Source organism: Canis lupus, chromosome 28 (genome assembly GCF_048164855.1).
Source record: "Canis lupus baileyi chromosome 28, mCanLup2.hap1, whole genome shotgun sequence".
NCBI lineage: Eukaryota > Metazoa > Chordata > Mammalia > Carnivora > Canidae > Canis > Canis lupus.
Window position 1 is genome coordinate 22,671,209 of NC_132865.1, and position 27,499 is coordinate 22,698,707.

General features: G+C 41.6%; 1 protein-coding gene and 1 long non-coding RNA gene across 12 annotated transcripts in view; one reads left to right on the plus strand and one right to left on the minus strand.

Annotated features, from left to right (window-relative positions):
- NCOA2 (nuclear receptor coactivator 2) overlaps positions 1 to 26,141 on the plus strand; it is a 295,906-nt gene extending 269,765 nt beyond the window's left edge. For 10 of the 11 annotated variants that reach the window (XM_072804308.1, XM_072804304.1, XM_072804315.1 and 7 more), the window contains 8 exons: positions 5,672 to 5,837; positions 8,624 to 8,902; positions 9,607 to 9,684; positions 11,414 to 11,648; positions 13,654 to 13,831; positions 14,747 to 14,945; positions 17,512 to 17,601; positions 22,260 to 26,141. In XM_072804308.1, coding sequence (XP_072660409.1) covers positions 5,672 to 5,837; positions 8,624 to 8,902; positions 9,607 to 9,684; positions 11,414 to 11,648; positions 13,654 to 13,831; positions 14,747 to 14,945; positions 17,512 to 17,601; positions 22,260 to 22,271 — 1,237 coding nt within the window. In that variant the 3' untranslated portion in view covers positions 22,272 to 26,141. The remainder of the gene's footprint in view (positions 1 to 5,671; positions 5,838 to 8,623; positions 8,903 to 9,606; positions 9,685 to 11,413; positions 11,649 to 13,653; positions 13,832 to 14,746; positions 14,946 to 17,511; positions 17,602 to 22,259) is intronic. The other variant, XM_072804314.1, reaches the window with a different exon arrangement.
- LOC140620292 (uncharacterized) lies at positions 615 to 22,318 on the minus strand. Its single transcript, XR_012020073.1, has 3 exons — positions 20,176 to 22,318; positions 8,563 to 8,921; positions 615 to 1,413 (listed from the first exon to the last, which is right to left on the minus strand). It is a non-coding gene; the product is annotated as an uncharacterized lncRNA (long non-coding RNA).
- Positions 26,142 to 27,499: the final 1,358 nt, after the last annotated feature.

Consider the following 27,499-nt stretch of genomic DNA (forward strand, 5'->3'; position numbering starts at 1 on the left):
AAATCTTTTTTTTTTCTTAAGATTTCTTATTTATTTATTCATGAGAGGCAGAGACACAGGCAGAGGGAGAAGCAGGCTCCATGCAGGGAGCCTGTCGTGGGACTCGATCCCGGGTCTCCAGGATCACGCCCTGGGCGGAAGGTACTACTAAACTGCTGAGCCACCTGGGCTGTCCTAAATAAATCTTAAAAAAAAAAAAAAAATGTGAGTTTCAGAGTGAGTCCTACTCCCAAGATGTAACACTTTTGTCACAGTCAGCATTGTACAGCTTGGAATAGTGGTGTGGTGTCCATCTTCCTTACTGTATCTTTAGGGAAAGTAAAGGTTTCAGGAGATTCAGTGAAATTTAAAAACAAAATGTCAAAAGATGAATATGAACCCAGCAGTAAGACACATGAGGAAAAGTCAGGGGCTAGTTATTTCACTGAAAGAAAAGATTAGGAAGGGGCACCAGGGTGGCTCAGTCAGTTAAGTGTCTTGCCTTCAGCTCAGGTATGATCCTGGGGTCCTGGGATCGAGCCGCTCCCCCTACTTGTAGGTGCTATCTGTCTGTATTGCGCATGTGTGCACTCTCTCTCTCTCTCTCTCTCAAATAAATATTCTTTTAAAAGAGGAAAAGAAAAGAAAGTGTTTAATAACGATCTCAAGGAGATAAAGGAAGGTTGATTGCTTACCAGCTATATTCTTTTCACTGAAGGGGAGAAACTAGTGTTTCCAAACCCTACAGTGCCTATGAATCACCTCTGGGGTCTCATTACAAGATAAACGCACCTTTTAATGGGGCCCAAGGCTCTGCATTTCTGAGGAGCCCCAGAAGATCCAGCATTGCTGGCCCTCCCACTGCACGCTGAGCAGAAATGAGGCAAAAGAGGGCCAGACAGAGCAAGAACTAGGTGCGGTCGCTGTGGCTGTCCTGGTACTAGCCCCGGAGCTGACGTGCGGCCTCCATCCCTGGGTCGGCTGGGGGGTAGGGCATCGTGCAAATAACCGCTGTAGTCATACTTGGAAGTAGTACTTTTTCAGGGTTCTTCCAGTTCTTTGAGTATAATTTCAAAGTGTCAGCGAGTGTTATGTTTTTTCTAAATCTGTTTATTTGATATGTTGAAAAGCCACCCATTTCCATGGAAACTTGCACATCATAAAAATGTAGCACAGAAATTAAATCCAGCACCTGATAGTTGTTTTGAATGAAATGTCAAAGATTAGTTCCTAGAGAATACTAGGCCCGAAGTCAGGATTTTCACTGTTGCCCAAGCAGGTGAGCATTCTGTTAAGATGGAAGAGGGCCGGAGTTCGTGCTGAGCCCGAAGACAGTAAGCGCCTCCCGTTTGCTGGGCAAGCTTCTGTGACCGGGCGCCGCCCCTGTTCTGCCGTTACTCTGGTTACGCTGCGGCAGTGTTCTTTGTATGAGAACTGTGTGGACAGAACATAACATTTTCATCACTTTTAAAGCTATTTCAGTTTTTCCAGCCCCTCATCCTCCATCTTCATTCTAAATAATACAGTTGGGAAGAAATTTATGACCAACTTTATAGTAATCTTACTGTCCTAGACATTCGGAAGTGAAGGATAACAAAGGTTCTAACCACATTTCTCTTTGAAAAGAAAAGAAAAGCATCCCCTTTTTTGAAATCCCCTTCCCTAAGTATCATCATTAACATTTTATAGTTTTTACTGCCTACCTGTTTAGGGGTAGGTTTGTAATGTTTTCTAATCCCAGCATTAGTTTAGGTACACATTTCAGAAAGACTGCAGGTTAGTCCTTAGATCTCAAACATATTGTCATATTCATGTATTTATAGCTGAATTTCCATTTTCTCTAATTCCATTGTGTCTTATTTTCCTTGATGTAGTATGTAAAAGAGATGTTTGAAATATAGCCCCGTATTTATGGATGATTTTTTGAAGCTTTCTGTTAGATTTATAAAAGTGTTTTTTCCTCTTGAAATACAATAGCTGCCTTCCTTGAAAAACTTGCTTTCACATTAAGTTCAAAATTTCTGAGTTAATTTGGTTTTCTTTGGTTTGCAATACATCTAAATAAAGTTCCTTTTGTTTATTTCTTATCATGTAGTAGCTGTTACTTTTTGTGGAATTTTGAAGATATGAAAAGTAATGGTAACTGTAGGGTCTCTCAAACAAGAGCTTAGAACTGACCTTATTCCCCTCCTTATCGCCAACCATACTCTTTTGCTAGTTCATAAATAAAAGTGTAGATTTCAAGAAGTGAGGTTTCTATTGGCGATAGATTTATTTTTTGCTAGCTTATAACTTAATCATTTTGCACCAGCCTATGGCCTGTTTGTGTTCTTTCCTTTATTCCTCTGAATTTCATCCTTGTTTTGTGTCAGACACTGTCTAGATTGTAACTGTATTTGTAATTGCCCAAAATGCAGGGTAATAAGTAGGCATTTATAAAGTTAGGATTAGAAGTCTGGATCGGTGTTTTTTCCATAAACCAGCCATATTAGGGTGTCTCTAAGGGAAGTGAGAGAAGTCATGGTACGCCCAAATTTATCATTGTTTCAAGCCACAATGCAGTGTATTTTTCTGAGTATAAGGTATGATATCCTGGCTAGATCAGGAGCCTTTATTTTCATCAGCTGGAAATTTACTGAACCTATGTAGTTTCAACTAGTAGGCCAACAAAGAGACTTAAGATCTCCTCACTGGGTACAATCTAAAGTTGACATTTTTATCATAAATACCAGTATCACTTTTAAGTGGAAAAGAGAGGAGGAAGCATGGAATGACAGGTCTTGGCCTCATAGTAGTATGAAAGGCATCTCCTGGAAAAAGATCAATTGCCTAGGGTGTCTGGGGCTCACAGGGAAGTTGTAGACGTTGGGTGTGGAAAGGTTGGGCTTTACCAAAATGTATGTGTCCTTAAATTCTACCACCACCACCTGATCAGGGACTTAGACATTTTCCTAGAGAGTTGAAGTGAGAATTTGAAGCCAACTCAGTAAAGTTTCTTTTAGGAAAAGGAACCTGGCAACATTGTGTAAGGAGAATTGGAGAGAAGTTATAAGCAGGAAAATATCTTGAGAGTCCCAGCCTGAGTCAATGAGGGGCTTGACCAAAGTCGGAAGGCCTGGAGGTACTGTTGTACTTCTCAATGTAGATCATGCATTGGTTTGGTGTTTTGTTTTGTTTTTTTGTTTTTGGTTTTGTTTTAATTAGGAAAAGCAAGGAACAAGTATGGATTATTTTATTATCCTGGAAATTGTTTTAAATGCAAATAAACTTTTGCATTGGTTTGTTTTTTTCTTTATGCATTTGGATATATCTTTCCTAGGGTAGAGTTGTCTTGCAAAGGGCAACTGTGCCTCCCTTTCCTTCTGACACTAGTTTTCGGTCTGATACAAAACTGGAGAGTCTGGGTTTGTGTGGAACCTGCAGCCTTCCCAGAGTTAAGAGAGTAGACTTCGCCTTATCTTGTCATCAGTGAAGGGGTGTGCTTATGTGGGAAGAAACAGAATTTGAAAATTAGGAAATAAAACTAGACAATCCTTTACTGCCTTATTTCACTAGCATCTTTGGGGAATGAGGTCCAGGTATAAGCGATCTGGTAAGTAGACAGCATCCACTCTCGGCTGACCTGTTTTGTTTTGTTTTTTTCCTGAAGTCTTTTTTTTTTTTTTTTTCCCATGAAATTTACCACCTCCAAATGTTGGTTACTCCTTTGGGGAATGCCCTCCTCTTGTTGCTTCTGTGACATGCGGTTCTGTGGTTTTTCTCCTCCTTGTTGGCTGCTTTCTTTTCTACATCTGCTCCTTCCTCCCACTCCCTAAGTGGAGCAGCAGCAGAGTGATCTGATCACACTTGTGTTTAAAAACTTAATTCTCGGAGAGAGCGGATGCCAGAGAAGCAGGAAGGGCAAGAGGAAACATTTCCAGTAATGATGTCTTACTGAGAAGCAACACAATGATAGAGAGAAGAGGCAGGTGTAGGAAAGGCCCCAGAACAGCGAAGCATAAGGCCCCAGGAGCATCTGTTGCCTTTAGCAAGGCAGGAACGTTTGAATGGAACTGGCTGGCTGCACAGCACACCCGCTTGGCTTGTGCTTGTGGCCGCACAGCCAGGTTGCAGGCCTCAGAGGCAGTGAGAATGTGGGCTTAGAACCAGGCATAGCAAGTGAGCAGTGACATCGAGGGTACACTTAATTGGGTGATTTTCTTTACAAGTTATTGGGAATAAATGGAGAGTAAGTTGTTTTATTTTCTTTTTTTAACGCACTGCATTATAACTGTTTGAAATTAATTGTTGGCTTTAATGACATTTCAGGATTCTAGGCCAGAGTGGCATATTAAGCTGTCTTTAGAAAACATGGCATATGAAATTGGGTTAGAAATTGATGGACCTATTCTCACTTGCCTAAGAATAAGGTTACTTACTTGTAAACTTTTCTTTTCTCCAAAACATCATATGGTAACTCTTACAAATCAGACTATCTAGGCAAAATACAAGTGTCATTTTCCTTCTGATACTAAAGTAACTCAGGAGCTCTTTTTAAACAACTTCCTCAACTTGTCATTTAATTTAAAGTATAGGAGTTTTATATACCATAGAGTTTGGAGTTTAGTGTTATGCTTCTATCACCTATGACCTTATATCATAACAAAAAAAAATTTGTACATTCATAATCTCCTTTTCTTGACCATCTAACTCAGAATGGCCAAGAGCCACACTTCAGCTTTAATAAATGTCCACAATAGGGATCCCTGGGTGGCTCAGCAGTTTGGCGCCTGCCTTCGGCCCAGGGTGTGATCCTAGAGACCTGGGATGAGGTCCCACATCGGGGTCTCTGCATGGAGCCTGCTTCTCCCTCTGCCTGTGTCTCTACCTGCCTCTCTCTCTCTCCCTCTCTCTCTGTCTCTCTATGTGTGTCTCATGAATAAATAAATAAAATCTTAAAAATAAAATAAAATAAATGTTCACAGGACCTGCCTGTGTGTGACTAAAAAATTTCCTATTAGTCCAGCCAAAGTTAGTCTAACGACAGCTGAATTCAAAGAAATTAATGTAGCTTTTATGCTTAGATCTCTAGTCTCTCCCAAGTGGGGCCTCACAGCCTCGTATGAAATAAGACTGTTCAATCAAGTTCATCTTTCAAGTTCTTTCAAGTTCAGAAAAATCCGTTGATTACTTCAGGGCAAAGTAAATGCCAATGTGCTTGAGAAATCAGTGTATATTTGTGGAAATACAGTAATCAGGTAGGCCCTGAAACCACAGAGGTCTGTGCTGAAATCCCAGCTTTGCAGTATCTGCTCATGTGGTCGCCAACACGTGGCTTAACCTCCCTAAGTCACAGCTTTGCCAGCTTTACTTGTCTGTCTTTTTATTTTTAGAAGTATTTTTCTTATTACAAGATGATTACACAGTTACTTATTTAGCTTTGCCAGGTTTAAAGTGGGGGCAATAAAAACAAAAATCATGCATTAGATGCCTTGATTTGGGTCTGGCCTGTGTTAGGCCCAGAATAAAGTGTGTCTGTTACTGTGTGTTGTCATTTTGTTCTATGACTGGCTCATATGTATTTTATCACAAAGACCCTGGAAGTCAACTGGTTGACTTCCATCAACTTTTGTCTTTAAGAGGGAAAAAAAAAATACTCTCTAATCAACTACCTTTCCATGGGCCCAAGATGATGATGTTTGTCTTTTTACAGGCAGCCGTTTGGCAGCTCTCCAGATGACTTGCTGTGTCCACATCCTGCAGCAGAATCTCCGAGTGATGAAGGAGCTCTCCTGGACCAGCTCTATTTAGCCTTGCGGAATTTCGATGGACTGGAGGAGATTGACAGGGCTCTCGGAATACCCGAGCTGGTCAGCCAGGTACGCACAGAGGGAGGCTGGTGGGGCTGAGCACTCTTGTGGAGACAAAGTTATCCATTTTCTTTGGTTTACAGATGACCTGCAGGCCACTTTTTAGAATACTTCTTTACCTCCTGACAAGCTAATGCTGTTTTCTTTCTCCCCTTCCTTGTTACTCCCACATCAACTTTAGCCCAAGAGCAGAAAATACTAAAAATGTGCTTTACATATAATTTGGGTTATTGAACTGAAAGGCAGCGTCGAGGCCAGCTCACCTGATGACAGGGAGGGACACACAAGGGGCAGAAAACAGGCAAGTCAGGAACAGAGCATTGCTGCTCTATGACCTAGAATCCTTTCGTCTGAAGAACCAGTCAGCATCCATGACATGACATCCTGTTAATCTTGACATTTGTCGGCTGGTGATAGGAAGCTATTGTCTGCAAAAACACCTTGTGGGGATCCCTGGGTGGCTCAGCGGTTTAGCACCTGCCTTCAGCCCAGGGTATGATCCTGGAGACCCTGGATCAAGCCCCACATCGGGCTTCCTGCATGGAGCCTGCTTCTCCCTCTGCCTGTGTCTCTGCCTCTGTCTCTCTCTGTGTCTCACATGAATAAATAAATAAAATCTTAAAAAAAAAAAAAAAAAAAAACCACCTTGCAGTGAGTTAGCAGAAGTCATTTTAGAGGTAGCTGCAGTTAATTAGTCATTTTTACCTTTGTGTGGGTGGAACCCACAATAATTTGGGGGATATTTCAGCATAAATGGGAATTTAAGGAAGTTAACTAGTCTTCACATGTTTATTTAGCTTTCCTCCTCCTGATAATTTAAGTCAGTTCAAGTAATTCTCTGCTTTAAGAGGACTTTATAGCAATATAATAAGCAACCTAATACAGTCTTGTGTAATAGTATAGTATTTTCTCTGTCTGGCTACCCAGCTAACTTTGTGGGAAGCAGGCCCCCTGGCTTACTTTGTGAAGAGTAGCAACAGCAACAGATTTTTATAAGATGATCACAGTCGTGGTACTATCTTCCTTTGTTCTCAGCACAAATCATCTTTATTTCTTATTGCTGAAAAGGACCTTCCCATGTCCAGTCTACTTCTCAGACACGGCATGTCAGGAGGGTATGTCAGAAAGGTGATGCAGAGTCATTGGAGGCTTCTCTAAAGCACAGAAACAGTATTGTCATAATTCCTGCAGCCCAGCAGACATAAGGGGGAGTGAAGACTTGTCAATTCATATCGAGAACAGCAGAATGGAAAGAAATGACTTAAGAGCTACATGATCTAATAACTTGAAGTAAATCGAGAAGGGAGCATGGAATTTAAATATTTCCTGTGTGGCTAGTTTGCTTTGCCTTTGTGGTAGTTAGAAACCAGCCTTCAGAACTGTCATGCTCGAGTTTTGTTCAAGTGACATTTAAAAGTGTGGCTACTGGGATTGGCGGGTGACTTGTAGCATTGTTTTTTATCAATGCTAGTGTCGTTTCATCATTAATATTTTTAGTCTTTTTTTTTTTTATCTATTTGTCATCCATTGTCAGTATAGTATCATCTTATTAAACTGAATGACAGAAACGTTTATTGAGTGGAGTCGGGAAATGGAGAATACAAATGGATTTATTCAGACCCATCAGAGTTGTGTGTTTTCTTTAAAAATGGAAGTTAATTAAATGTCTTCCCTGTTACAGAGAGGCAAATATTTAAAGTCCTGAGATACTTCTGTAGGTGTAGTTAGAGCAGTAATTGAACAGTGAATGGTTTCCCCGGTACGTTCCATCACATTTTTAACATTCCTCTCGAGAGGGCAGTGGGCCCAGTTCTCCCGGGTGGGCCTCAGGGCCACACTGACAGTGAGCCCAGGGTCCTGGGAGGTGCCCACGCCTCCACTCTAACTTGGATAGACTGGTCTGAGCAAGGCCTAGGACATGACTAAGCTAAAGAAAAGTTTAAGAGATGGCTTTTGCTGTTGGGTTCTGCCCTCCTTATATCAGGGGTTTTGCAGCAGTCACTCCTAGAAGTAGAAGGAAGACGAGAATTGGCCAGACACAGACACACAGGAGCCACCTGGGTCTGAGGTGCTCCCCCTTGCAGAAGTTCTGGATTTTCCACGCCTGCCTCATTCTCACCCAGATAGATGAGGTAGCCATTAGAAACCAAGAACGATGAACACATTAAATATGTCTGGTAGGTGGCAAAGATGCAGGGAATCCTGGCAGCCACAGGAAACAGTTACATAGAGGCAGTGTGTCACACTGGTGAAGAGCCCAGCTGCTGAATCACAGACTGGATTGGAACCCACTGTTTCTCTAGCCAGATAGGCTTACTGCAACCTGCTTCGCATCTCCAGGTCTCAGCTTTTGTTATCCGCAAAATGGGAATAACGGTGGTGGGCAGCTAGGTACCAAGGTGGTTGTCTAATTATAGTGATTGGTACGGGAATGAATAATTGGTGAAAAAATGTAACACTTCTAGGGAGCATTTGCATTTCAGAGTCTGCGTCTGTCTCCGATTAGCAGAGTGAGGAGGCGGCATCCCTAGTCATGGCCTGCTTCTCCCTTCCCTTGGAAGAAGTGTGGCTGGGAGTCGGCCCAACCCCACTTCTCTCCTCACAAACCTGGATATGTTGAACAAAGATATTCCCTAGGAAGAAAAGTGGAGTCAAGCTAGTACCTTTGCGTAGTTTGGTACAGTGTAACAAGGTTCAGACGTGACAGTGATAAAAAAAATCACCTTATACTTACTCTGCTGTTTTTAGTGGTTTTATTTATTTGTTTGTTTGTTATCTGGGGGCTTTCTCTTCAGAGCCAAGCAGTAGATCCGGAACAGTTCTCAAGTCAGGACTCCAACATCATGCTGGAGCAGAAGGCTGCAGTTTTCCCGCAACAGTATGCGTCTCAGGCACAGATGGCGCAGGGTAGCTATCCTCCCATGCAAGATCCCAACTTTCATACCATGGGACAGCGGCCTAGCTATGCCACACTCCGCATGCAGCCCAGACCTGGCCTCAGGCCCACCGGCCTCGTGCAGAACCAGCCAAATCAGCTGAGGCTCCAGCTGCAGCATCGCCTCCAGGCACAGCAGGTGTGCTCTTCATGGGTGCCTGGAGAGGTGAGGGGTGGGGGGCAGGTTGAGGTGCGATGGCATGACCATCATGTGTCCTTGGAGAAGCCTTAACACTCATCTCATTCCTGCTAAGATGATCCTCCATCTCATGCTCTTTTCTGCTTTACTGATTTCCCTCCCGCCTCCTCCACTAACTCCACTGTAGCACAGAGTAGCTGTCCTTCTGTTGGCCATCCCTATTATTTATTAACAATCTAGCTCTCTGAGCCTCTGTTTTCTTGTTTGTAAAACACGGCTGTTGTATGGTGTGGTGCAATGTGTGTATGAGTAAAAGGACTTCACACGTGGTTTCTAACCCAGTGTGAGCACTCAGGACGATAGTAGCTCCTGTCCTTAGTCCTGTCTCAGGACAGAAATAGTCACTATTAGCTGAATGGTGCAGCAGTGCTGCCTTATGAACACCTAGTTAGCTCAAGAAAATGTATTCTCATTGAAACAAGCTGAGATGGATTTCTATAAACAGTCCAAAATACTTTCTCAGTTATAAGCAATATGAAACCTCACTGGTAATTAGCTTTTTAAGGGAATTCAGCTGTAAACCATAGGGTTTCAGTATCTAATGACATTCAGAGGTTGTGTTCGGGAGGGTGATTTCTCCAGAAAGGTGATGTGAAATATATTGTTTTTAAAATGTACTGATTCTTCTGTGTGTATGTATTTAGAATCGCCAGCCACTTATGAATCAAATCAGCAATGTTTCAAATGTGAACTTGACTCTGAGGCCTGGAGTACCAACACAGGTAGGGAGCAGTCCAGCCCAGTGTCTGTTGAATTTGTCTTTCATTTCTTCCCCTCGATATCCCTTGCAAAGTAACTCAGAAGGCCATACAACCCAGATCAGCATGGTGGATCTTTTAGGTCATTCAGATGTCCATTTAGCCTGTCACTTTTCTTTTTTTTTTTTTAAGATTTATTTATTTGAGAGAGAGAGCACGCACATACAAGCTCGCATGCACACTGTGGGGAGAAGCAGAGGGAAAGAGAAACTCGAGCAGACTCCTCAGTGAGCACAGAACCCACCTTGGGGCTCAGTCTCAGAACCCTGAGATCACGACCTGAGCTAAAAACCAAGAGTAGGGCGCTTAACCAACTGAGCCACCCAGGCACCCCTAGCCTGTCACTTTTGTAGTTTCCTCCTAAACACTGCCATTTTCACTGTCAGCTACAGTCAATTGTCATTATTTACTTTTGTTGCATTCTTTTTTTTTTAAGATTTTATTTATTTATTCATGAGAATACACAGAGGAGAGAGAGGCACAGGCAGAGGGAGAAGCAGGCTCCATGCAGGGAGCCCGACGTGGGAATGGATCCCCGGTCTCCAGGATCATGCCCTGGGCTGAAGGCGGCGCTAAACCGCTGAGCCACCAGGGCTGCCCACTTTTGTTGCATTCTTAAGGTTAATGCAAACACTGAATTAGTGAAGAGGAGAAATAAAGGGTTCGTGTCCTTCCAGCCTCTGGTGACATCGTCATCAGTCTATCAGTACATAACCATGTGTCATATGTGTTTCTGTTTGAAAACACCTTATGTAATATATATCATTGATCCGTTCCCTTGAACTGAGAGACAACAGCACTCTGACTCTGGCCTGAGTGAAGCTCATCTAATATGTTTTCCCCATAAGGCACATCACAGCCTCTTGCCTTTAGGAACACTGGCAGCACTGTAGCGCTACTCTTAGGAAGCACCGTACAGAGCAAAATGACAGGGGAAAGCACAGCAGAGTGAAAAATGCGGAACTGAACAGTCCACACAAAGGACGCTTCGTTCACAGTATGAGGCTGAAACAAACAGGCAGAGTGTTGCCTCGTTTCAGCCTCGGGTAGGAATGATACACACCTTAGACATCTTGAATTTTTTTGCCTCTCTGCACATGTCTCTAAAATGATGGCAGTGCTGTGAATATGGAGTTGGGGGCTTCAAATAAATTTTACTAAGTAAGTTCACTGGTATGGAATCCATGGATAATGAGGACTGCCCTACCTGTTTGTATGCTCCTATCCCCCTCTCCCTCCCTACGCTCCCCGCTTTCTTCCTGCCTCTCTCCAGCCTCTTCTGATGTGCTTCGGGCCACATTTTGGCACAAATGATTTGGCTTTCCTCTAGACCAGAATGTCTCTTGAATGAGAATCCAAATTGCCATCTTTAAGGTTTATAGAGAGGACATTCGTCTTACAGAGAGGACTGGTGGTGTGAGGTGCTTTAGCTAACTGTGCCTCTCACAGTGAGTTCCGAGTGAACATTGAACTTACCCATGTAAATCATTGCAGATTTCAGAAAAAAACATCATCTCTGTAGGATGTAGAAGCTCACATTCTCACCCACCAGTCATTCAACCCTAAAGTGTTTTTTCTGTATAATTTTATTTTCCAGATGATTTTGTCCTGTTTCTAATAGGTAGTTTGTTTTTCCATCTGTGTCTTCCCCCACTGTTCCCTCTGTGTATTCCCTACCTCACCCCCGTTTTAGGCACCTATTAATGCACAGATGCTGGCCCAAAGACAGAGGGAAATCCTGAACCAGCATCTTCGACAGAGACAAATGCATCAGCAACAGCAAGTTCAGCAGCGAACATTGATGATGAGAGGCCAAGGGTTGAACATGACCTCGAGCATGGTGGCTCCTGGTGGCTTACCAGCAACTCTGAGCAACCCCCGGATGCCCCAGGCAAATGCACAGCAGTTTCCGTTTCCTCCAAACTACGGTACTGGTCTTCCATCCCCACCACCTTTCACCAGTCCTTTCTCCCCAGTGTTCCCCTGGTCCTGGGTCTCCACTCCTCTCACAAAGCTCTTTGCATGGCTCGCAGAGGAGTCTGGCTAACTTGGGGGTGGGGGGCAGCAGGGGCCTAGCGGGAGCCCCCAGGCCCAGCACCCTGCCCACCAGTCTCTCAGCTCAGGTACCACCTTTTCTCTGAGGGCAGGTCTTTTAAGAATGACCGAAGGAAGTACGCATGTGTCTGGTCCCATCAGTCATGTGTGTGAGTGTGTATGAGAACATGTTTTATGTCAGCATCTGTAAACACAGGTGCACGCGTATATGTTTGTTTTTGAAAACCTCTGAGTCTGAACAAATCTATTGAACAAATCAATAGATATATAAAAATTTGAAAGACCTATGTAAATGCAAGTATTAGACATTCTATAATTTTAGAAAAAAAGATGATGCCAAATCTTTAATGAATAGATGATTCCTCAAAAGCATGATCTAGAAACCCCAGTGGAGGGCTTCTTGGTTTTCTTCATGTTGATGTGTAGCTTAATGTCTTAAAAGACAAATGTGTAATGTCATAAATGTTAATATTTGTTTACCTGTCATGTTCAATTGTTGAATTATTGATAAAAGTAACTGCTTGTTTTAACGTTAGTATTCAAAATGATTTTACCTATCTTTCGCCAGTTACCTATAAATAAGTATCAAGTCTGTGTGGTGCCTACATTCATGTCTCCTATTTCTTTAAAGAAACAGATACTGTGCAGCTTTTTCTGTGTGATCATGGACTTTTCTTTCACAGCTAATCTAAGTACTAATTAAATCTGCACATTGCACACATCTAGACAGAAGCGCACTTCCTTTACTGTCCTACTTGAAATTTCCTGAGTTGCCGCCTTTGTTTCAAAGCTTCTTTCTCCTGTGTCCTTTTTGATGACTTTGAAAAGGCTCCTAAAAAGTTCCTCTCTCCTTTTAGTGTAAATGTCACTTGTTTCTAAACTGAACAAGAAGCTTACATTCAATTTTTTTTTTCTGATTCTTGCTCCTTGTACTTAGCATTGAAGTACTGTAGAGCCCTTTAGAGAGATGAAACAAGCTAATTATGATGCAGTCACTTGTTTTTTTAAAAATGCATTGATTTCATCATAGAATAATGACTTAATTCAATAAAAAAATTATTCACATGTGTTAACTTTTTTTTTAATGATTTTTTATTTCTTTTTATTTATGATAGTCACACAGAGAGAGAGAGAGAGGCAGAGACACAGGCAGAGGGAGAAGCAGGCTCCATGCACCGGGAGCCCGACGTGGGATTCGATCCCAGGTCTCCAGGATCGCGCCCTGGGCCAAAGGCAGGCGCCAAACCGCTGCGCCACCCAGGGATCCCACATGTGTTAACTTCTAGATAGCTGAAGTTCAATCTGATTTAAAGTTTAAACATTCCAATCTGGGGCAGCCTGGATGGCTCAGCGGTTTAGCACCGCCTTCGGCCCAGGTTGTGACCCTGGAGACCCGAGATCGAGTCCCATGTCAGGCTCCCTGCATGGAGCCTGCTTCTCCCTCTGCCTGTGTCTCTGCCTCTCTCTCTGTGCCTCTCAGGAATAAATAAATAAAATCTTTTTTTTTTAAAGATCTGTAGTCATATATAAAAATTTAAAGACTGTCTCAGGTAAAAGAGAAATACACCTCTTTGACTCATTCTTGATTTGGAGAAAGATAAGGGGAAGGAACAGTATTTTCTCTATCGTCTCTAGTCACAGTGGTTAACATGGTTCTTAGGCACTCTTGTAACTACCATAAGCAATCAAGATAGGGAAATTTGCTTCGTGCATTTTATCCCAGTTTGGAATCTGTTGAAGATGTATGTTATTAACCAGCGCATGATCAGGTTTTTGAAAGTAATTTTCTATGTGTATGTAATTTGTTCTCTTTTCTTCCGCTTAGTCTCTGCAATAAAACTAACACTATCCTTTGGATTTCTGTTTTTGTTTTTTAAGGAATAAGTCAGCAACCTGATCCAGGCTTCACTGGGGCGACAACACCCCAGAGCCCTCTGATGTCACCCAGAATGGCACATACCCAGAGCCCCATGATGCAGCAGTCTCAGGCTAATCCAGCCTACCAGGCCTCCTCTGACATGAATGGGTGGGCGCAGGGGAATATGGGTGGAAACAGGTATGCTGTGTTTCTGTGTCTTTTTGATATAAATGATCCACCAGGGAGTCTTTCTGTAGGCCACCTCTCTTTTCTGTATTTTTCCTTTTTTTTTTTTTTTAAATTAAGTAAGCTCTATCCCCAACATGGGGCATAAACTAACAACCCTGAGATCAAGAGTCACATGTTTGGGATGCCTGGGTGGTTGAGCAGTTGAGCATCTGCCTTCAGCTCAGGGCGTGACCCTGGGGTCTCAGGATCTAGTCCCACATCGGGCTCCCTGCATGGAGCCTGCTTCTCCCTCTGCCTGTGTCTCTGCCTCTCTCTCTTTGTGTCTCTCATGAATAAATAAATAAAATCTTTAAAAAACAAAAAAAAGAGTCACATGGTTCTACCAACTAAGCCAGCCAGGTGTCCCATCTTTTCTGTATTTTTCTTAACTTTTTTGCTTCAGCAAGCAATGCCAAATAAACTACTAAGTAAGGAAGTTTACTTTTCCTATGGCAGAAGTTACCAGAATTTACAAAAGCTTAGCATATCGTTTCCTTGGGAATAAAAGGCGCTCCCTTTAGAAGGTTGCACCCCACCAATTTAAGCTAGAAACTGCTATGGAAGGCAGTGCTCTACAAGCCATCCTTTATTAGTACCTGTAGTAAAAGCAAACAAGTAAAAGCTTGTTGGGTACAGAAGTGAAAGTGGAAAATAGAACCCTAGACCTTCCTGGTGATGTAAGGAAAAGAGAGGAGCGTGATCACCGCTGCAGCCTCATTGAGTACTTCCCCTACCATTTCTGACTTCACCTCTGCTGGCTGCCCCACCCTGGGTTCTTTCAGCCTGGACTTATTCTGAAGTAAATGCCTGAGGAGCAAGTGCTCAAAACTGCCTGCCTGTTTGCCCCACAACTCTTGACATTTTAATCTTTTCCTTATGTTCTAGCATGTTTTCACAACAGTCCCCACCACACTTTGGGCAACAAGCAAACACCAGCATGTACAATAACAATATGAACATCAATGTATCCATGGCGACCAACACGGGTGGGATGAACAACATGAACCAGATGACAGGACAGATCAGCATGACCTCAGTGACCTCCGTGCCTACGTCGGGGCTGTCCTCCATGGGTCCGGAGCAGGTGAGCACCCTGAGAAGCAGACCTTTGTCTTCTGATCGTAACTTTTTGTCTATTTCTGCATTCAGTGTATCTTTCCATGTACTTAACATCTGCCATCAACTCCCACATTTATTTTGATGAGTGTTTTCTCAACCTTACTTTAACCTGTTAGTGTGATTAACAGAAATACTTGTCAATGATGAAATAAACATGAAAGGATTCCTGACTACTCAAGGATCTTCTAAAATATTTCTTAACTTTGCCACTTAATTTATTTGAGGAACTTAGCAATAACTAAAGTGAATCTCTAAAAATGGAATGGTAAATGTACTTCTTAAATAGTCTTATTTTGGATTGATAGTTTAAGAACTTATTTTCTCCTAAGCGAAAAACCCAGATGAATCCAAAAGGCCAAACTAATTGCCAGCCATCCAATTAGCTTCATTTCCTACTCTCCACACCCCCTATCCAATTAACTTTAAATGATACTTCACTTGTGCAGGGAGACTGGCACTAATCATCTGAAAACTATTCTTTATTATCTTGGGGCTGTGAGTGCTGTGGTTTTCTGGTCAATATTTTTTAAAGAATTCTGCTTGGCAGCCTGGGTGGCTCAGCGGTTTAGCACCGCCTTCGGCCCAGGGCCTGATCCTGGGGGTTGGGTCCCACACCAGGCTCCCTGCATGGAGCCTGCTTCTCCCTCTGCCTGTGTCTCTGCCTCTGTGTGTGTGTGTGTGTGTGTGTGTGTCCCATGAATAAATAAAATCTCAAAAAATAAATAAAGAATTCTGCTTAAGACTAATTCTGAGTAAGACAAATGCATACCAGCTTCACCTGGTAGCAAAGAGACTCAAAGCATTGATATCTCAGGTAGCCAGCCTGGGCTTCAGTCAGTGATAGCTGATCCACAGGTAAAGATATTAGGGGTTGTTTGTTTGTTTGTTTGTTTTTTAATCATTTTATTTATTCATGAGAGACACAGAGAGAGACAGAGACACAGGCAGAGGGAGCAGCAGGCTCCATGCAGGGAGCCTGATGTGGGACTCGATCCTGGGTCTCCGGGATCACGCCTTGGGCTGAAGGCAGGCGCTAAACCACTGGGCCACCCAGGGATCCCCAAGATATTAGTTAATAATTTTTTAATTATGTTTACAGAAGACCTCATTTCTAAAGGGCACTGAATGCTTGGCATCCTACTACCACGGTAGTCCATGCAAAGTAGAGATGTGGCAAGGACTCTGAGTCTTATTTCATACATGGAAATCAAGGCATGTAAAGTTTAAATGACTTAATAAGTCACTGACAGAACTTGTGTTTCAGTTAGATCATAATTGTGAAAATGGTGAAAGATTCAGAGTTTGATTAGGTCTGTTTAAGCTGATGTTGGTAAACCATGATTAGTAAATTTTACAATGTCTCAATGTTTTATTCTACAAAAAGATATTAATAAAAATGCAGAGTGGTGCATGAGAAAATTTAAAGCCCTTTCAATTTAAGAAAGCTGTGTGTGATAATTTGCGCTTCTTGTAATTGAACTGATGGTGGCTAAATGCCTTTTTGGGTAAATTAAAAGCAGACATAATTAAAGATACACTTTTATCTTTTCAGTGGAGAAAACATAGTGTTGATTTTGAGTTTTCTACAAAAAGGAGCCCGTGGTGGTTCCTGGTTTGCTTTCTAGGGAAGCGATACAAAGCAACAGACACTGAGATGGTCTAGCCTACCAGGAGTCCCGCTCAGCCAGCCTGGAAGTAAACTGGTGCATTTTTAATAATCCAGATTGCTTCTGTGTAGGAACTTTTGCATAGATTTTTTTTTTAAGATTTTATTTATTTATTCATGAGAGACACACAGAGAGAGGCAGAGACACAGGCAGAGGGAGAAGCAGGCTCCATGCAGGGAGCCCGACGTGGGACTCAACCCCGGGTCTCCAGGATCACGCCCTGGGCTGAAGGCGGTGCTAAACCGCTGAGCCACCCAGGCTGCCCGGAACTTTTGCATAGATTTAAACTTTCTGAATATCAGAATTAATTTGGAAACCCAAGAATTACAACTGCCACCTATATACAGTATTAGTATTTGTACCTTTGTAATTTGTGCAAGAATTGTATGAATGTTAATGAATAGTTCAGTTGGTTGTAGAAGATTCACAAAATTCAGCACTGTTGGGTACTCAGACTTGCTCTTGCTAATCAACAACTTGCCTAAACAATGAAGGTATTAGGAGCTTCTCAGATGGCTTTAAAGGCCCACATTTGAATCATGGGTCTAATTTGAACCCACCGAAAGGGCAAACCTGTTAAGTCATGAAAATGTTTCCAGTATTATCATCTGTCAAATCTCTACACAGAATGCAGACTTTAATTGTGAAGGCAGTGTAAGTAATTTCTTGTTCCTCCATACTCCCCTGAAAACCTAAGCATGGGAGAGTAGGTACAGGGGTGGAGCCGTTTCCATGTAGCCGTCTTTCCCCATCATTCTAATCCTGATGACCAAGACGAGGAGGGAGGTTTGATGGCTTGCTTGCTCCTAGTACACTTTTGGATGTCCTACTGACTATAGCCAATGCCCTGTCTTGTGCCCTCAGGTTAATGATCCTGCTCTGAGGGGAGGCAACCTTTTCCCAAACCAGCTGCCTGGAATGGATATGATTAAGCAGGAGGGAGACGCATCACGGGTAAGAAACAGCCAAGAAATATGTGAATACGGCAGTAAGGGGAACATGGATATTTTATAGACCAAAATTGGCAGATAAACTGTCAGCCACTAGATTAAAGACAGTTGTAACACTTGTGATTTTTAAAAACATCTTGTAATTTTATCTGGCATACAATGGTTTTCTGTGAATACTTATTTTTTAAGCTCATTTTAATTGAGCTAATGGTGGCATATGAATTAACACTAATTTTGCTCTGGAATGGTATTATAGCAAAGCAAAAAAAAAGTAGCAATGAATCAGTCATGTTAGGGCAAACTTTATTTTTACTTTTTCTGAATCATAATGTTAGATTTTCAGGAGGATAAAGAGGAGCTAACTTACAGTTGTTCTCTATCCCTTAATTAGGTGTATGTTTATTCTTTTTAAGGATTTTTTTCTATATTTTATTTTGTTTAGGCAACAGTCATGTATATTATTTGCCTATTCAACACTTGTTCTAAGAAGAGTGATAGATATTACCATGTTCAATCAAATCTTGAAAAAGAATAGTCAGTATTTAGAACCCAACTGAATTATGTGCCTAGCAGCAGATCTGTTAACAAGAAGGTTCTGTGAGCAGTTTAGCACATAGATAAATGGGCCTGTGGGGCCCTCTCAAGGTAATGGATACAATCCCTAGCAATAGATAACTTTTTTTTTTTTTTTTTTAAGTTAAAAATTTTCTCTCCGGGCACCTGGGTGGCTCAGTGGTTGAGCATCTATCTGCCTTTGGCTCAGGTCATGATCCCAGCATCCTAGGATTGAGTCTCATTTCAGGCTCCTCGCAGGGAGCCTGCTTCTCCCTCTGCCTGTGTCTTTGCCTCTGTCTCTGTGTCTCTCATGAATAAATAAAATCTTAAAAAAAAAATTCTTTCAATGGAGAAAATGTAGGATTGATGTTCAATTTCCTACAAAAAAAGTGAATCTTGGATGGTTTTGTTAATATCTAAGTTTAAAAAGTAATAGATCCAGGGGTGCCTGGGTGGCTCTGTGGGTTAAGGGTCTGCCTTGGGCCCGGGTCATGATGCCGGTATCCTGAGCCCCATATCAGGTTCCCTGCTCAGTGGGGAGTCTGCTTCTCTCTCTCCCTCTCCCACTGCCCCTCCTCCCGCTCATGCGTGCTTGTGTGCACACTCTCTCTCAAGAAAAAAACTTTAAAAAAAAAAAAAAAGGAACCACAGTCACATACGACAGAGAGGCCCAAGGGTACCCAGATGTGCAGCTCATCTAAATGGTTAATGTTGTTACAGTGAATCAAACAGAAAATAGAATATATTTCATGTGTTTAGACTCTAAATGTGTCATTTACTGAAGTTTGAAGCCCCTTAGAGGGCTGGCGTCTTCCTGCCGCCAGTCCTGCTGCCCCCACCCCATTGCACTTCTCCGGGGAGTGGCCACATAACCCAGCGACAGCCTGTGTGAGAAAGTGGAAGCATAACCCTGGAAACACTGACATTGGTGATAATTAGTCTTACACTAAAGGGTGGTCCATTTTAACCCAGAAGTGCCAGGGAGCTTAACTGCTGAGCACAAGAGAGCACATGTGAGCTCTGTGAGGGGAGGCAGGTGTGTGAGGGCCAGGATCACATTTCCGTTCCCGAACCCATGACAGCAGGGACCGGCTCTCCCCTCGTCACCTTCGGTGGTGACTGCATACTAGGGCAGGCACCCTAATATTTTTTTTCCAGAATTCCAGAAACAGCCAACGGATATTGAGCACAGCCGAATTATCTGCCAAGAGCTTTACTGAAATTAGTTCACTGAAAGCCCCTCACAGCCATATGGTAGAACTCCTGTTTTGAGGGTGTCATGACTTGCCCCAGGTGCCACAACACTGGGAAGGGAACCCAGGCAGGCTACCCCATAAGTGTGTGTCCCCAGTGCCTGCACTCCACCACTGACTCCCCCAGAGGGGACATGCTCCTATGGCATGTTTCTAAGGCTTCATGCAAGTAACATTGGAGAAGGCCCCCCAAAAAAACAAATTGGTTGCTCTTCCCTTCTCTCTTTTTATAGATCCTGAAGGGAAAAGAAATCTTCGTACGTACTGTAGGGCAGGCAGACAGCAAACACTCAGCTACATATTGAGAAGAGTCCTCAGCTTCAGGCAACGGGATACTTAATCTCAGGTGGGGAAACCCTCTGACATGAGGAAAGGGAGTGGCCTTTTTTGGTCTCTAGTGTACAGAGGCCATGCCGGGCCCATCGAAGATATTTAGGCCTTCCCAACACTTACAGATGAGGAGACTGAGTCTCAGAGGATTGGGGGATTTGCCCAGGCCCACACAGCTAGTGGGGAGGGGGGGCATATATCACAGAGGGGAGGAGGATCACTCCAAGAAGCATCAGAGTGACTCAGGGACCTCCCAATCGCCAGAGGGGGGTCTGGGCAGTGGAGGTACAGGTGTAGGCAAGGTCGGCCAGTAGAACTGGGTATTTACCCTCATGCACATCTACGAACCCAACCGGTACTCCCTAAAACTAAATGGAAAGATTAGCATCACAAAAGGCAACTTTCAGTAAACCTAGGATGTTCTCTCCATCAAAAAGTACCTTTCCGGATCCACGGTGAGAAACCTCTGCCCGTTGTCCTCTAGCCTGGGCCATTTGCGCCCCTCCCACTTTGTTTTTCCCAGTCCCCCTCTTGAATCTTGCTTCCCCATCTGTACTTTGTTCGTGCTGAATGTTAAGGCCAGAGAACAGTCTGTCAGATACTCTTGTTTCCTCCAGGGAATAAAATGTACAGTATATCCCTTCTAATCCATGGGTAATAACGGGCAGTCAGTTTGTACTTGTCACCATACTACTGATGTGTGTACAGAAGGGGATCCAGTCATCTTTGTCCTCTTGTGTTTCTGTAATATGTCCTGCTGCTGTTGTGATTCAAGAACCTGTTTTCAGAATTTTTATTGGTAACTTGGTTCTATTTGTTGAGCTGGAAACCACTATGATTCATTCTTAATTGAATCTGTGTTCCACTTATCTTGAAACGGAGATTAAAATTGTACCTTGCTTAAAGCAGAGCTAGAATATACAACTGTGGATTCACCAAAACACCATTTAGAGAAAGGCAGTTATTTTATATAACTAAAGAGCCTTCGTTTTACAAGGACTTACAGTATTCCTCTACATTTTTCATATACTTAAACATACCAAAATCAAGTTTATTGGGCAGCTGCATAGCTCCTGTATAAAGTATAGCTGTAATTACTTGCATTTGCTAGTGTTCTGGAAATCCATCATTAACTGGGACCGGCTCTGAGGTGGTGATCATAATGGTGGTGAGAACATTCATTAAGCACTTTCCGTGTTGCGGGAAGTACTTAAACATTTCATGTACATCATTTTGTTTAATCCTCATGACAACCCTAGGAAGTATTAGGGACAGAAGACTAAGTGACTCCCCACCCCCTCAAAGTGACACAACTGGATGCCAGGCCAAGCAGTGTTCCTCTAGAGATGCATGTCATCGTCAGTGTTCTTTCAGTACACTGATCTGGGTATAGCTGCGTATTGATGCCCATTTGCGTTAACACTGCCTTTGGGACGCCTGGGTGGCTCAGCGGTTGAGCATCTGCCTTTGCCTCTGGAGCTGCTGGATCAAGTCCCATATCAGGCTCCTGCATGGAGGCCTGCTTCTCCCTCTGCCTCTCTCTGTCTCTCATGAATAATAAAATATTGAAAAAAAAAAAAAGAATACTGCCTTCAAGTTGCTAAGGATATGAATACTTCTCAATAGAATTAGTTTTTCTAGACTAACTGGAAAATTGAAGGATTTTTTTTCATATTTCGGTCGGAGCCATGGAGTATTTCTATATTAAATTATATAAGTGACACAAATTAGGAATAAAGCTGTAAGTCAGCTTTATAGTAGAGAGTACATGAACCATTCTCTAAGAGGAACTCATCAGAGATCTTCTCACAGGCTGACGTGTCAAGCTTGGGAGAGCTGTGCGCTGGGCCAGGAATGAGCCCGCCTGTGCCCGCTAGCAGTTCACCCGGGTCTCTCTAAGGGACTGGGTGAAACTTCCTCACTCATCTTGTTTGAACTAGATCATCTCTAGTGGCCCTGATGTGCTAACTGTGTCTATCTAAATCCCAGCAGCAGTTACACATCCCCACAGCAACCGGTATTTCGTCTTGGGTAACTCGGACCGTGCCATTTATTTAATTGTCTACCTGGCCCACTCAGTGTTTTGATAGCAGTGACCAGAAATACGTTGTTATGGTTGTGTCCCCAGCACCTTTCACAGAGTCGATAATTAATATTTGCTACATGGATAAAATATCTTGGGGGGAAACAGTAACCGAAGGAAAGCACTGACAGAGACACGCACGAACCCAGCGAATACCTCTACAGGAGTCTTGCTCACCACGGCCCTGAGCGTTCAGTCACTCAGACGGTCGTGAAACCAGACCAGCCAAAAACTAGCAAGAGTACCCTAAGAGCCAAAGCCCCAGCTACTTAACTTGCTGAAGCCAGGAAGACAGGCCACGGAACCTTGGGAGTATCTCCATAAGGGAGAGTCAGTCAAGAGGGACATTTTGTTGAAAGTGGGTTTGTACTAGATGGTTTGAGCAACGATTAAGGAAGTAAAATTCCGAGGTACTTCACAATTTTCTCTGTTTTCCTGCAGAAATACTGCTGACACTGAAGGTAGCTGGTTGCTTCTCTCTTCAGCTGACTGGGCTCACTTGCTCCAAACACTTAGCAGCCTGGAGAGCCGCGTCTATTTGTTTTGACCCGATCGACCTGACAGCCATTTCTGCCAGAGCAAGGTCAGCAGATGGGCCTGGGCCCTGGCTCCCAGGGTAGAGTCCACTTGGCTGTGTCAGGAGGAGCCGCCTCCTCTCTTGACAGTCTGAAGCTCTCGTCCAGACAGTTGCTCAGTCTGTTCACTGCATTCACCTTAGTGCAATTTAGATCTCTCCTGCGGAGTAAATGTTGGCAGGCAAATTCATACCCGTGTCAGATTGAATGTACTTAAATGTATGTATCTAAGGAAAACAACCATGCTCTTGTTCTGTTCCTGTTTGGTTCCAGACACTGGTTTCTTGCTTTGTTTTCCCTGGCTAATCAGTCTAGTGCAAAAGATTAAGATTTCATCTCGGGGAAAGAAAAGAATTTAAAAAAACAAATCAAACTAAAGGTATTAGAAGCTAAAGCCTGCATTTGGGATGAAAGCAGAGCAGACACCATGGACAGCGCTCTATGTACAGAGACACCCAAGAAGTGAAGACCAATAAAGTCATAGTTGTATCTTTGTAGAAGCTCTAGAGACCATGTGGGAAAGAGTTTCCAGTTACCGAACAGATGAAAAGGAGCCTGTGAGAGGGCCGTTAACATTAACAAGTGCTTTTTCCTTTTTTTCCTTTGTCAGAATCAAACTAGTTCACCTAAATTGTGAATCAAGAAGAAATATTGTTCATTTCCAAACTAAGTTCCCTTTAGATTGCTCAGACAGCTTTGATTCACACCTCCTCTTCCCCATGTGGTCCTGACTCTTCCCTGCCCCTCTTGGCCTTCCCCACATCCCCCCACTTTCATTCATCATTTTAAAAAAAATTTTTAGAAAGCAACAGAAACCAGGTAAGCCCTTTATTTCCTTAAATGTTTTGCCAGCCACTTATCAATTGCTATTAAATTTCAGAAAAATGCATTTACTGGCAAGGAGAGGAGCCAAGTTAGGACTTGATCCCAATCAAACTAAGGATACCTGCTTTGGAAGCATGTCTATTCTGTTCCCCAGCAACACTGGCCCACAAAAATGGGCAAAAATAACAGTGTGTTTAAAATTGACAGCAGATATCACAACAGATTTAACCTCCGCCATGTGTTTTTTATTTTGTTTTTTAGCAGTGCTGACTAAGCCGAAGTTTTGTAAGGTACATAAAATCCAATTTATATGTAAACAAGCAATAATTTAAGTTGAGAACTTAAGTGTTTTAATTGTATCATTTTGTGAGGTATACATATTGTGGAATTGACTCAAAAATGAGGTACTTCAGTATTAAATTAGATATCTTCATAGCAATGTCTCCTAAAGGTGTTTTGTAAAGGATATCAATGCCTTGATTAGACCTAATTTGTAGACTTAAGACTTTTTATTTTCTAAACCTTGTGATTCTGCTCATAAATCATTTATCTAATCTATATGATATGCAGCCGCTGTAGGAACCAATTCTTGATTTTTATATGTTTATATTCTTTCTTAATGAACCTTAGAAAGACTACATGTTACTAAGCAGGCCACTTTTATGGTTGTTTTTCTTGCCCACTCTGGTAGGGGAATAATCTTTTATTAATTGGCGTCAGTTTCAAACAACCGCAATACCAAGAAACTGATGGCCTTTTTTGAGCTATTTCTCCCCAACCCCTAATACACATACTTTCTTACCTAAATTTCAGAATGATGTCTTTTTGATGTCTAAAAAGCAAAGTATTTTATATCTCATTAGCCAGGCTTTTTAGGAACAGAGAGGTTTTTCCTTGAAATTTGTTTGTTTATTTGTGGCAGGGTGGAAAATGTACAAACTACCCCGATTTCTATTTATATCTCTCTCTGTATGTGCAAATTATGGAGGATAGAAAGAGATATAGCCCAAAGAGAAATGGTTAAGTAGACAGTCTGAAAGTGTTGCTCCATACTAAAGAAATTTTCTGGAAATTTGCATTTCGATCCTTTTTTCCACTCGAGAGGGGTCTCACTACAGGGAGGTGGCCAAGGAACAGCACTTCTCGGCGGCCACCAGTTCACATGTCCCCCTCGAAAGGCTCTACTTTTCTCAGCCGAACCACTGGGCTGCCCGGTTGTGATGGAAAAAAAAAAAAATGAGCAGGTGTTGGCCCGAAACTCCATGACCTCATCGGTGTGATGAGGCTCACGTTACACAGTTTACGGTGACCCGTTTTAAGTTGATTTTTAGAAATACATGAATCGGAATGACTTTAACTTCACACAGCACAAAGGAGAAATGGAGTTTAAACTGGCTTTGTTTTAAGTCCCTTTTCACTAGAACACTGTCCAAAAATATCTGTGTATCTTTGATTGTTCACCCATCTGCCCAGTGTGTGTCTTAATGTCAATCCCAGTTCAGACAAATCTGCAAACCTGTGATACCGGTAATTTAGAATAATTCGTGATCATTACTGTTTTGAAGGAAAAGAGATTATAAATTCTCTTATGGCTCAGACCAGGTAATGGATTTTGCTTTACATCTAATTAAGAGAAGAAAAGTCAGTGAAGGAATCCTCTGATCATATTGATCACTATAGAAGCAAAAGCCAAATCAATCCCCTTCATTATCAGTATTTCTCATGCTGTAAACAATAAATTTGTTAGACTGAGTACTTGGTTTTGTTTAATAGAACAAATAATCAGTGTTTTACTTATATTACTAAATGTGAAAAACATAATGTGAAAAGTATACATACATTAACTTGGTTGTAAAACTCATTTAAGTGTTCATGTAATGTGCTAAGTTTAAAAAGTGAAGTGAGCTGTTTTACTACAATGAATTCGTTTGACTCAAAGACTAAAAATGCCCCTCCCACGTGTATCTCTTATGGCCTGTAATAACTGAAAGCAATGTTTTTGCAGTTTATATAATGCAATTTTTAATCTGTGTTTAAAATGGAGTTCATATGGGCTTAACACATGAAATGGGTGGCACAGATCCACTTGCAGAACCCAAAGATACACAATCAATTTTGAAATGCAACTTAAGCCATTAATTGTTGGTGTGAATTTAAAATTTTCTAGTATTTGTATGGTAGTATGCTGCCTAAGAGCAAAGCATTCTCTGCACAAAAGAAAATTACTGTAGTGGCTTCGATTTTAATTAGAATTTTCTCCCTGGTGTTTCTTTATAGACTAAAACAAAATCTTTTAAGTTTCTTACTACAGGTAAAAGCTATGTGCAAGAACCTCAAAATGCTAAAATCTAGCATAATGCCTTAGATCTGTTTTTAAGTCTTGTATATTCCTACATAGCTGTCCAATGTATTATATTTGTATAGTGAATTGTGTACAATTTTTGAATAAGTGCATCATCACTTAACCTTTATGTTGTTGAATAGTGATGATGATACATTTCTTCAAACATTTAACTGTCATTTTTGTTCCTTTGTCATTTGTGGGTTTTATTTGTACAGTTCCTCATGAAGTTGCATCTGAGATGTGTGTATATGAAAAGATTATACAAGGGTAAAATTAAGCAATATATTAACTATGGTTCTTCAGGAGAAAGCTTACAGTGTTTCAGGTTGTGATTTATTTTCAAAATGGAGTTGACTCTGAACATCACTTTGTTCACCTGCATTGATGTTTGTATTTCTAGTGTGAGCAGTTTATGCAAAGGTAGATATATTCAGAGAAATTTTAAATACATTTATGCAAGTTAATATTGCTTTGCTGATGCTATTTGCTTATTTGATGTTAAATAATGCTATTGTAAATAAAGAATTCTGTTGTTATTGCATCACTTAATAAATTTTAATGCCTTCGGGTTTTACATGGCTTGGGAGATTTTAATATGCTCATATTGTATCTTCATTCATAATTGCACTTAAATTTAAAATACCTGACTTGTAATTTAATCATGTCTTACATTCATACAGTAGTTGACACCATCCCCAGCACTTTCACATTTGATTCCCTCACTCTGACCCCTTCCACAGATTTTCGGTCTAAAGCCAAGAGAGGTTATGATTATAGAGGTCTTAAGATTATCTAGTAACTTAATGCAAATACAGCCCCCTGGGTCCTAGATGATGTCACTGTTCTCACCAGACTATTCCACCTCTTCTCCCCATCTCCAAAAACAGGAGAACAGTGTAGACTTCTGACTGCATGTTACATTTTAGAATATTTGTGATGATTTTAATTGATTTGTTAATATCAACTATTAACAAAGTTGATAAATGATACAGGCACATTTCCTAAAACCTAGGTCATAAACTACATGAAATACTAGTAAATACAATCTGGAATTGTATTTTTAAAAGATCTAAAACCAACATAAGTGAATAGAAAATTCCGTCAATCCTGGGGCGCTTGGCTGGCTTAGAGCATGTGACTTTGATCTCAGGGTTTGAATTTGAGCCTCATATTGGATATAGAGATTACTTCAAAAATGAAATCTTTTTTTTTTTCAAAAATGAAACCTTTGAAAAAAAAAAAAACACTACCAATGCTCTTAAAAAACATGCCTTTTAATAAATTTGCATAGGATAAATTTCAGCCCCCTTCCATGAGAAGACCTCAAGGAAAAATAAAACCCCTAGGAAAAGTGTCCTGAAATTATTTAAGGTTATCTGATGCAATCCCACTGACATATCTTACTTAATGGTAAAATATTAGAAGTATTAGGTTCAAGGCAAAACAAAACAAGGAGACCTCACTATCAGTGCTGGGAAATGAGGTATTACTACTGGAATAGAAAAGGTAAAACATTTTCAGTCAATTTGGCCATCTACACAGAAAACCCAAATGAATCAACTGGCTCTTAGAATGAATAAAAAGCTCAGTCAGATGACTAGAATATACAAAAATCGATACCTTCTTCTGTCCACACTAAAAATCCATTTTTTCAGATCTCCATTTACAATAACAAGAATACAGTGCATATAAAGTAGTATTACAACTAACACAAAGTATGAAAGACCTTGTGAAGGAAACTATAAACTCTTATTTTTAAAAGACCTAAAAGGAAAAAAAAAAGACCTAGAAGACCTGCAACAGTGGAGACATCTTGAATCCAGAAGTAAAAAGACCCAAAATTTAAAAACCATCAATTCCCCAAAATCATTACAATCCCAATCAAAATCCAAGAAGTAAAATGTATTTAGGAGATAATGCATACAACCACTGAAATT